The sequence below is a fragment of the Ixodes scapularis genome, unplaced genomic scaffold, assembly GCF_016920785.2.
Source record: "Ixodes scapularis isolate PalLabHiFi unplaced genomic scaffold, ASM1692078v2 PGA_scaffold3__209_contigs__length_174095766, whole genome shotgun sequence".
Classification (NCBI taxonomy): Eukaryota; Metazoa; Arthropoda; class Arachnida; order Ixodida; family Ixodidae; genus Ixodes; species Ixodes scapularis.
In genome coordinates, this window is record NW_024609868.1 from 121949564 (window position 1) to 121961817 (window position 12254).

General features: G+C 41.7%; 1 protein-coding gene across 1 annotated transcript in view; it reads left to right on the top strand.

Moving 5' to 3' along the window:
• Positions 1-12254, top strand: part of LOC8024779 (nose resistant to fluoxetine protein 6) — a gene marked incomplete at its 3' end in the record, with an annotated part of 108382 nt that overhangs the window by 55780 nt on the left and 40348 nt on the right. Inside the window, exons 6-7 of the mRNA XM_042292867.1 lie at positions 221-338; positions 5252-5339. Of these exons, the coding sequence (XP_042148801.1) occupies positions 221-338; positions 5252-5339 (206 nt within the window). The remainder of the gene's footprint in view (positions 1-220; positions 339-5251; positions 5340-12254) is intronic.

The window sequence follows — 12254 nt, forward strand, 5'->3', positions numbered from 1 at the left end:
TGTCGCCGCCGGAGCGCCGTGTGAAAAAGCAAGACGTGGCGCGCTACTTATAAGAATGCGCTGCGTGTAGGAATGCTTTCGTCTTCTTACACGTAAGCAGTCTTAAGTGTGTTCGTTTAATTTTATTTAATTCGCTATAAACTTATTGTCTTTAATATATCTTAGAGTACGTGAATACAATCTCATCTTATTTGAAACGACCGCATTTTTTCTGGTGCAGGTTTACAAAGACGTGCTGCTCACCTACACGAGGCTCCAGACTGCCATAGGAGTCCGGGTGGGCATCTGCGTGCCGTCAAGTTGCAGTAAGGACGACATCTTCAAAATGTTAAATCCAGGTAATGAGTGAAACCGAAAGAGCGAGAACAGCTGTGACATATACCATTACTCAAGATCTCTCCAACGATCGCTTGTAAAAATCCTTATTGCAGAAAATGTTGTTGCACATTTTCGGCGAGACATAATGTCTTGAACAAAACCAGGAGATGATAAACTCAACAACTTAAATATTATCGTGATTGAGCGAAAAACGCAGTCGTGGGAGTTCGAGAAGCGGACGATAGGAAAATAATCGTCAATGGCGTCTGGGCAACGAAACAGTCCAACAACTTCTAGATAAGAAAAAGGGCTGACTTTTGGTGTCACCCGAAGGGGTGTCCAAATAGTGTACTTCGCAATGCGTGCAGCGACACTCTTCTAGCTTATTGCCGCGCGCAGGGCAAAGCAAGCAACGCTCGGTCACGGACTTCTAGAAGATTCTTGATTCTTTTTACTCGGGACGTAACTTTTATCATTTCCCTTCTACTTCCTTATTCTAAAAAAATGCCTGTTCATTCCAACCCCGAACGCTCGGCGCTCAAACCTTCTGGGGTGAATTTTCGCGATGCTGACGCACACTAGATAAGGAGCTGCGCGGGACCTTGTCGACTCAGTCCCGCAGTCGCTTCCTCTTACGCCGCCAAATCGCTGCCCGCTTTTCTGCTGCCTCGACTCTCGTTCTTTATATTCTTTCGCACAAGTTGGACGATTAAACCTTTCTTTTCAGTCCAGTATTTATCGCCTTACTCCGTGTCAATATGAAGTGAAAGTAGAAGTCAGGCCGTCCGTGTTCTGTTTGGACATCCACCAGGCAAACAACATGGTTTTCCCCCTCGCCTTCTCTGCTTTTCTGTGACGTCAGAGCTAGTCCAATTTGACGTCACATGCGAACTACCGATGGTGTGCCTGTTGCCTCTCCATCTGTACTGCCGTGCCTCGCCCTCGTATCATTCCCTTTCTTGTTTTCGGGATTAGATTTGAACAGCAGCCGAGGCCTTGAGCGATTGACTGACAGCGAGCAAACAGAGCTTGTGAGTGGCTCTCCGAACCAACGCGATGAGCATGCTCCATGCCTCCGTGAAGGACACAAGTGGATGTTTACGTAAAGAAGCTTTTTCCTTGGCAAAAAAACACGAACGGCAGCGACCACCGCACTCCATTTGGCGGAGTTGTGGTCGGCTGGTACCACAGTGGCTAGGACCCACTTATGTTCCCACTGATTGAACACTATTTTAGCCGAACGCTGTCGCTTTAATCGTCTCCAATCCACGCCCTGCGTTGATCTTCTTTAGGTAGCGTCGACAATTTAGCAATAAACGAATCTGTTATAAGGATATGTTTGTCAGTCCGTTGCCATGCAGCCAAGTGCTTATTTTCACTCCGATGGATGGCTTCATTTTTCTACTTCTAAGGTCCCAGGATCCAAGTCCCGAGACGACCAGAAAAGTTTATTTTTGGGTCTAACCAACATAAGGCGAGATAAGTCCGTGGTAATCAAAAAGAATTAAAAAACGACCGTAGAGTAAAGGTCGGAGTAGACCAATAGCCTACATCAGGGGTCTCCAAACCTCGGTCTGCGAACAAGATCCGGCTTACGGAGGCGTACCGGCAGGCTCGCCGATGGCTGTGGCCTTTCCAATGTGGCGCCCTACCAGCGACCGCAAACGACAAAAATAAACGCGCGTAAACTCAAGGAAAAACTGGGTTACGAGAACAAAAAAAAAACAAAAAACACCGCAAACAAGCATATAGAAGAAAAAATGAGAAAACAAATGCATCAGGGCATTTGTTCTTTCGCCATATTATTTCTTGCGCATTCCTATCACCAGAAAAAATATTCGTGGTCTCTTGGTTCATGTGTTTGTATCTGTGTAACGATTCCTCTGGTTTCTAATACGCGTCGTGCTTAGTATCATAACTGTTGTATATTGGCATCATCAGAACTACCTTTCTCATTAGTTTTCTGCCCTTTGTGAACATGTCAAAGCTCACATTCGCTTTGATTCAGGCCCGGTGAGTTTTTGAGGTCACAATAATGTTTAATGTGTTCATTAACGGAAATTAATTTAAAAAAAATGTATACGTATTCATTTAATTTACCAAATTGAATTATTTCTGCGTAGTTTATATTTTTGCCTTTAAATACTTATTTAGATTTATTTATTTTGTTTTCCAAATTTATGTTGAAATATTTACTATCCGGCATTTGAACTGCGGCAACTCCCTAATCCGCCACTTATCCGAAACGTTTGAAGACTTCTCACTTTCACTATTGCCAAGTACTTTTGTTTTGTTATGAAGTGATTTTTTTAGGCCTAGGTATTGTATGCGACTCACTTGATCAATCACGTGAAGTTCACGGTTCGACGGTAGTTTTTGCGGTAGTACCACCCTAACTGGGTCCTGCAGGCGTCCGTGTGAAGTTCAGCTGGTGTGTTTCCGCCAAAGTGTTCGTGTACAGGGACCGAAATTTACGCATTTTGCAGTGTGTCAATAAACAAATGACAATCGGTTTATCATTCATTTGTGTCGTTCGTAGAGAGGATAGGCACAAATAGAGAAGTGACGTGAGCAAAGCTGGAAATAAGTTGATATTGGAGCATAGACCCAAGATGGATTTAAGCTACTTTGATTCTCAAGGGGCGGGGGTAGGGGGAGAGGAATTGTTCTAATTTATTTTAGGGTCGGGACTGATGACCTTATGGACAACGAGAGGTCCGAGAACCCTGACTTGGGTAGCTGTGAAATCAGAGTTCGTTAATTTCAATTGAAGGCTAGCACCTGAGACTCAAGCAAGTCACTTAGTTTGACAAGGTGTCCTACGCATATGAAAGAAAATGTAATGGCACTATCAAGAGACAAGGACATTAATTACATTTGAGGCCGTGGAGGATGTAGTGCGCCCCGTAACAATATTCTCTAAATCCGGTTCATTGCTCTTCGTAACGCGTTCGCAGCGACGATATTCGTCAACATGAGTGACGGCAAATAAGTGCATTTCTCCACGTCAATTACTCCACCAAACGTGTTGCACATATTAGTATCTTGTACGTAGGTACGGTTGTGCGCAGGTGCAAAAGTGCACAACGTACAGTTTCTACTCACACATGTTTACAGATGGCTCCACCAGTGAATTCAATTCAATTGCTGCAGTTTCGTGTCAAGCAGAGAAACGATGTTAAGAGTTTAGCTCTCTCACAAAACGTCATCAACAGTGTCGAAATCGATGGTCATATACAAAACCCCATAGTACATAAATACATAAACATCCACCAAAAAGGTCGCCTTTGCAGACTAAAAATGAACTTCATAGTCCTCCAATCAATAATAAAACACGCTGTGTATTTTATAATCGTCTACGCAATTACATAACTTGCAAAAACCATTCTGTAGGACGGTCATGTTCATTTTCCTTGGTGGATTTCAGGTCACTATAGCCTCATCGGTAACCAGAGCACTAGCAATGCCGCAAGACACGCTAACAAAAATACTACAATTTTTGCGATCCTATGCTCCCAAGACAATCTGGACCGGCACTTCGTCAAGCGACCACGTAATTGGCATCAAATTTGTAGAATTCTTTGGATTTCTACCATATTTGCTTGAACTCTGAGCAACTTAATGTGATTTTTAAAGTGGAATTCGGTCTTCCTCGTCGAATAAAAACCACAGTCCAGAGATAACATATTGAAAAAGCTCTCGCAAGGAAGGTTTTTTTATTGTTAAACAAAAAAAGCTGCCAGTTAAAACTGTCCGACGCGTTGATTCTAGAAACCATAGAACACGTCCCCATTAAATGTACTACTCAGGCCACCGACATACAGCTAGGTGCTTTAGATGACACTGTCGAATCTGTATTATAGTCCACTTGCTGTTGACCAAATGCTTGGCGGGTTGGAATAAATTCAGTGCTCCGTAACAACAACAGACGCATTAGAATAAAATAGATTAGAATAGAATAGAATAGCTTTATTTGCAACGCACATCTCTTTGCACACAACAATAATAAAAAAACTGGCGGAAGCCTCAAGGGCTTGTGTGCCAGCAGCTCGGTTGGTGCCAAAAATGTGATAGATTTTATATTATGCGTACTTACCTAAAGCGTTTATATTTAAAGTAACATTTCTACAAAGTGACATCCTAAATAAATCACGAAAATATTAAACGAAGCAATCAAAAGCAAACCGAAGCAATTAGTTAGGGAAATAAAAATGAGGTATATAAAAATACATCTTACTGTTTTAAATGATTTAAAAATTATCTGAACTTCTGTTTAGAAGTTACAGAAAAAAGGTTTCGGAGGTCATTGAAGACATGTGGTACATAATACATGCGCATGCCTTCACCATCCTTTGTTCTGATTCGTGGAATGTCATACTGAATTGAAGGTCTGAGTGGCCGCTGTACAGTGTGCGGCGTTTTAATATGAGAATTTCAGAAATGTTTAAGTATGACCGTTTCCCTAAAGCCTTCTTCCAAGAAACAGGACTGGCACTCACCCTCTAAATTGTGAGATAATGTTACCCTAATCACCTAATCGCCGTTCATATGCACTTTCTCAACTTATTCATCTCGAGAATCTCTTTTTTTGTCTTTTTTTTTTTTTTCAATGTCCCCTTTCCTTTAGTGTAGAGTAGCCTCCTAGAGCCAGGTGCTCAGGCTAGCTTCACTGCCTTTCAATCATCCTCTCTTTCTCTCTTACGTTTTTTTTTTTTTTTTTTTTTTTGTGACGAAGCGCCTGTGTCAGTAAGCATTAACTGAAAATGTTAAACCAGAGTTTTGTTTATAACATCGCCGCGGGATATTAATTTGGATATTAAAACTGTTGTTCACAAAATGTGAGAGAGGTTTAAAGTTATCTATTTATTCACATTAGCCGGTGTCTACTAAAGCCAGAACACTGTGCAATTTATGCCGTGTTTTTTTTATGCAGCTGCTGCCAACCTGAAACTCGGCGTCCATGTAGCAAGCTGCGAAACAAAGGCCATTGTCACGATCACCGAAGAACAGCTCGTCGTCATGTGAGCTTCCTCATTCACAAGAATATGTTTCCAGTTCTTATGGTTTTATATACCTTGCCAGGGTTGTGTAATTAGTAAATGTGTGCGAATAGTGGCTAAGATCGACTAGCCCTGAGCCATTCGTAGCCTGCACCAATCAAAAGAAAGCAACGATAGCCGGTTCTCTTAGCCGTGTTGGAGCTATGGATGCTATTCGGTTCGATTCACTTTTCGAAGATTGCTACTAATTGGATTCATAAATATTAGAAGTGCGCGAGTAGTGGTTTGAATCAAATACAGTTGTGTACTTCGAATTCCTCCCGGTGCGAGAGAAAATCATGGCACACCGTCTTTTATTACTGCTGAAAATATATAGGAATGGTACAGCACCATTCGATTCAAATAGCGCCTGTACCATTCCTATATATCTCTATATAAAGCATGCATAATAAATATAGAACATACATAATAAATATCTACTTCGAGTGTAATACCAGCCACGCCTTGCTCTCATTGTGAATACTGTCACCGTCCAGCCACTTGTAGTATCCGTCCAAGTTTAAAGAACTAAGGTTTTTTTTTTTTTCGTACATATAACTTAATTCCGCTTTCTTACTGAGACAACTTTCCCTATTCGAGTTTGACGTGTGCCCTATATTCTTGCATGCATTAACGGCGAAGATAACTTCTAGATATAGTCTAAAAGCGTTTACCTGCTACAAAATTTAATCATACTAGATCGGGATTTATAAATCAGATTGGCGACAAAAGGCTACTTTGGCTGCTTTTTCATATAACTGGTAGTCACTCTTATCAGACATGTTCAACCGGCTTCGGGGTGCCTTTTGAAGAGAGGTACTTGTATGGTATACAGATCACCAAATCGCATTTTCTCCCGCCTCTCGCCTTTCCGTTTTCTAATTTGATAGTGGAAATCATTTCTTGATTTTTCTTTACATTATTTACAACAAAAGCGTCGAACGTAAATAAATATATACATAGTAGAAATTAAGATAGAATATCACCACGGCGCTTTTAAATAGGCCAAAGGGCCTGTTAATACACTAGTAGCACGGCCCCTTGGCGTAACTACTCAGCCAGACCTTTGGTTCGGTAACAACGGCTTCTTTCCGGATAAAGGTAGCGGTTTTATTATGGGTACCTTTGTCTGCTCCTGGCACAAAATGGCATATTCCGATGAATATCGACTACATAATTTGTAGTGATTTATTCACTCTTCATTCACCCTGCAAGGGACAGATGGGTGGATGGATATGTACTACTGAAGCCTTTGAATTTTTGAATTAGGTGGTGGCTTCTGCCATCTATAGCCAGTGTTTTCAATGTGAACTGTCGAGATGTAGTAAGCTGTATGCATAAAATAAGATATTCGAATCAAAGAGAAAGAATCAACACGCGTGGGCGCGCCAAGAATGAATTATGAACCTAACGTAGAGAGCCTTAATCCTACACTCTAAAAAAAGCCCGTGCGTCTGCTTTCCCGCACAACACCCTGAGAGCCAACCACCGCAACTTACGGAGGCAGCTCAGCGAATGACAATGCCGAAACATATGTTTAGACCAAAGAACGCTGTCTGAGTTGTGACATTAAGCAATGCAAGCGTGACGTTTTGCATTGCTTAATGTCACAACTCAGACTGCGTTTTTTGGTCTAAACATATGTTTCGGCATTGTCATTCGCTGAGCTGCCTCCGTAAGTTGCGGTGATTGGCTCTCCGAGGGTTGTGCGTGAAATTAGACGCACAAACCTTTTTTAGAGTGTAGAAAGAGAGCCACTCAAAGCAGGGAAAGTGTGTATAATTTAATTGTGGTAGAAAAAGAAGATTACATGAGATTAGAGAAAAATCGAGAGAGAAAACACCTTCTTGCTCAGACTGGTTGCGCGTGCGCATGCGTGTGTTGTCACAAGACCAGGGAGTCAACAGAAGGCGAAGGGGTTTTCCAGGGTTTTCCCCGGATCCTTGAGTCTCGAATTGCAAATGTGGCGCACATAAACAACGTGATTCCAATAAAGCAGGGCAGCTATTCTCAAATTTAATAATAATTGGGTTGTGTGTATGTTTATACAGCCTAGAACTTGGTCTGCCTCACAGGGGCGACGAGTCTCCCAGCTGTAGATGAGAAATTTAGCCAGTGCGGTACAACCGCTAGCCTGGGGTCTTTAACGTGCATCACGCAGTAATGATACACGACCGCACGCCGGTACGATGCTCATCCAGATCGAAACGGGCAGGGGTGGGGCTCGAACCCAGGATCCCTGGGTTCTGCAGCGCGAGCTTTCGCTCCACGTGCTCCGAGCTGGTGTGCGCTAGACCACTCGGCCGCCGATCCCCCCTATTCTCAAATATAAGCACTCTAACCCTGGGTTAACGCGGCATACATTCATACGGGATTCACTTTGCTGCAAACATATAGACCTTTTTACCCTCCGTTGCATGGGCTCTGCCGTCTTACACTTTAAGAAATGGCTGAGCGTATACGCACCCGCAAAACACTCAAAGAGTCAATCTCTGTGATCTACGACATGAGCTCAGCGAAGGATGAGGCTGAACATTTGTTTATACCTCAAAATGAAGTCAGCGCTGTGGCATTTCGCAATGCAAAGCGTCACGCTTGCATTGCGTAATGCCACAGCGCAGACTTCATTTTGAGGTCTAAACGAATGTTCCGCCTCATCATTCGCTGAACTGATTTCGTAGTTGGCAGAGATTGGCTCCTTGAGTATTTGGCGGGATCGTATACGCGCTGGCATCAACTTGGAGTGTATAGTCACCAGACGCGGTCGCCATAAGCTGGCATCAACTCTTCGCTCCCCTCGGCCCTCCGCTCCTAAAAAATGCGTTCTATTCGTGTTTTTCATCGCCTTTCACCACGTTTTCTTGTCCGGTGCTCGCCTTTACGACTTAATAGTCTGCCATCATTATGAGACTTCTGCAGTTCATTTTGTAACACGCCTCTAGTATTTTAATCGTCGGCGTACCAGATACCTCTGAGGAGAGAGGGGGCACAGGAATCGGCGTTAGCTCTGACGCACATTGACGATGTGCAACAGGAGAGCACGAGGGTTGAGTCCAGTTACTTATGACTTCTCAGGCTTGTTCAGTGACAGTGGCGGAACATTCGAAATAAGTAAGTAGCGCGAAATGTATTTATCATGACGCATTTAAGACCGTGAGTCAGCGAAAGGTACAACTATGTTTACTGAGAGTATCATATATTGCCTTCATAACAAGTTGAAAACAGGTGCTTAATATTAAATGGTGGAAATATAGTTAACAAACGTACAACTTGCATCTTAATTGGTCCTAGGCGTAACAATAACGGCGACGCCAGGCGATTCGATTGTTCGTGAGATTACACCTACATACTTTACACGTTCTGAATTGTTTTTGCGATATAAACATTCCCCTTATCAGCTTATGCAGTTGAAGAAACTGCAACGTGCTTGGTCCTATGTCCGCAGTCATTCAATTGCTTCAATTGAATGATCACTCTTTCCTGTGTTCTCTTTGCTTCCTCCTGTGCTAGAGCTCTGTTTTAGGTATGTCTTCCAAGTATCAGTTAGCTCAACTTTCTACGTTAGTTCTATAGTTTTTCTTCTTTTTTTTTTTTTGAGATGTGCAACTAAATTAGGTTATTTAACTTTTTTTCAAAACAAACATCTTGGCTGCCTGGGGCCTGAAATATGTGATGCCAAAAAGAAACCGTCTGCATGGAAAATAGCCGAGTACATCGTTGTTGGTGCACATAAAGATATACTTTAAAAAGCGGCTGGTGACATCAAACTTTACAAAGCGCACTCGTTCCCGAGAATGAAATACAGGTTTATCTACAGAAATTTATGATTTAGGGTCTGACATTCAACTTCGGACGAACTTGACGGTAGTCATTTTTCTGGCGTCCTTTAGTTTTCATTGACAAATTCTATGGGACTCAAGTCTCAGTCATCATTTGACGGGCTTGTCACTTGTATCATATCTTGAGTATGTTGTAAGCAAATGTCCGTATAACAAATAGTTTATCTCCTAATATCAATGTTGTGAAACGCTCTTAATGAGGATATCAGCAGAACCTATCATGAAAGAAATCCTCAATTCGGCTTGGCATATTGAATGATATATTAACTACTTACTTTAAGAGAAGCAACCTGAGACAGAGTCACTCTTCTTTAAAAATATGTGCGTCATTACTGGAAGCTTCCAGTCTTCGAGATTCACAAAACGTTGACGTCGCGAAAATCAAACAGTAAGCATGTAACTTGCGAGCTCATCTGTCCTATCGTGATTCGGCACATCGTTGATCAGATGTTCGGTCTACTTTTTTATCACACATTTATGCCTTTGTTTTTTAATTCATTTATTTTTCTGGAAACTAGTATCAGTGGGTACGGCCGTAAACGGTAGTAATCCTCCCTGTGCCTCATTGTAATCGTTTTGCCACCAAACCCGAACGAAATTAACGATGAGCTAGGCCAGGTTCATAAGGTGTTGTAAAAAAGACCGCCATCTTTACACAAGCCTTTTTCGATCAGCAGTTTTGCGCCGAAGTGAGGCATTGAAAATCAATAATTAGAGTCGTCGTATTTAGTATAATTTTCGTTCGCAACCGCTGTTTGTGCCATTTTCATTGGTAAGCGTTTGTCGTACACAGAGACGTATTATGGAGATTTGTGGGTGCAGGAAAAAAATGTCCCCGGAAAAAATGTCACCGGAAGAAAATTCCCCAAGCAAACTGTCCCCGGAAAAAAAAAAAAAGCTCCAGGCGGAAAGTCGGAAAAAATGTCCCCGATAGGTACGCTATCGCTGGGTTCCCCTGATTTTTATGGCCTTCGTTTTTTCCGGTCATATGTCCCCGGTGGAAAAGGCCCCAGGTGAGAAGTACGAAGAAACGGCCCAAGAAAGAAGCAAATATAATATTCCTATTTAAATATCGTACAAAACAATCGCTTAAATTTCCCCCAAAACAACGATAAAATTTTGGCTGACCATGTTAAAAATATTTATTTCACTATGAAAAAAAAAATAGGTTGAGATTTAATGTTACAAAATCAGGAATTAAATGACACACTCGAGATTCATATACAGTAGTCAGAAGCGACCGACGGTCATAGAATCCGCTTGTCCTGCTCACCACCTGGGGCCTTGGTTTTCGGGGACTTTTCTTCCGGGGACATTTTTTCCCGGGGACGTTTTGTTTTTTTGTTTTTTTCCGGGGGAATTTGTTCCATAACCTGGGGAGTTCATTTGATACGCAAAGCAAGAAATTTCCGGCTTTTTTATTATTATTATTTACGTGACGAAGTTCGCAATTTTTGATCAGTGAAAAGACGTCCTTGCAGGATCTCCCTGATGCTAATTGGGTGTGTGACAAGGCATTACTGGCTGTTATTCTGTGAAACCTTAACGACCTCAACTTAAGATTTTAAAGTAAAAGGAAACTCGTGACGAAGATGCTCTCAGAAACAATATTCCGAGCTAAAGCTCAAGTTATTTTAACAAACTTAAATTTCTACCAATAAAAAACCTCCAAGAAGTTGTTTTATTATTTTTTTTTTGTAGAATGTTTGTAAAAGCGAATATACTATTCCACAAAGAGACTCTCTTTAATATAGTACGTGATGCGAACGGGATTTTCGAATTCAGGTTCGCTAATTTACACTATTTCCAGAAATTAATTGTATGACAGACCTCGGCCAAGTTCAACAGGTAGATTGCGCTAATCTCCAAACAAAAAATTAGTTGAATAATTGATCTGAAATAAACAAATTCGTCAAGTTTTAGGCTGGCCTTTCTGAATTAGTTTTCAAATCTACAAAAACTGGCAGAAACCTTGATTCCAGTGCTCGCTATAGCAAGTGTTTCTGTGTTTTTCACCCTGGAGACTGGGAAAACAGAAGGACAGGACAACACAAATCTCCAAAGAAGGCTGAGGTTTACTTCACAAAACAAAACGTTAAAAAGGCTTCCAAGAGAAAAGAACCCAAACTGATAAAAAAAAATTATACCATTAACATTGAGCGTGCCTGACCAGTATGCACTTATCCAAAGAAAGTACACATCAATCCTCAAACCGAAACTCCGCAACAAGGAGTTAGTAGAGTTCACCATGAAACGAAGACGAGCTGCTGACAACCAAATCGAAGTGACAAATCAATTAACCTACTGATTAATCGATCAATGATTTATTCGTTATTAGTTTTTCACCGGTTAATCGGTTAAATTTGACGACCATAAAAGTAAAAATGCCACGATTTCACCACGCAGGCGTGGGCGAGTATGCCTGTATGGAGCCAAACTTTTGGTGAAATTTTTACCTAAACTAATCTGTAGGGACGCGATTCGTAACTGGAAACGAGTATTCTCTTCAACGCCATGCGAACGTCCGTTTATCACAGCAGAGATATTTGTGAACAAACAAAGGGGTTCGCTATTGCCGGAGAATATCAACGAATCCGTGTTCCTCTGCGTTTGAAGTAATAATTTGTGAGTGTGGGTGTCTTTTGACTGTTCTCAACTACACATCAAGGTACATTTAAAATCTGAAATTGAGTATTTTGCTGTTCATCACATATTTAGCAAAGGCAACTAAAAAATTTAATTTTAATTTTTTTAATGTCATGGATGGGAATAACCAAAACCGAATAATTATTTGATCAAAAGGTCGCAATTAACCCGGATAACATTTTTAATCGATGCCAAGACCCAAGTGAAACGGATTTTTTTTTATATATTGCTGCCTATTGCGTTGAATTTCTCCCACTCTCCCCTCCCCCTTTCCCCGTTTCTAATCCGACCCTCTCAGTCTGCGCTTAAAGGCGCGTTCACACTCTTGCAACCGAGTACGACCGAGAAAGACTTCTTGGGACCGGATGCGCTGAGCGGAGCTGGTCCTAAGAGATCGCAAGAGGCTTAAAAA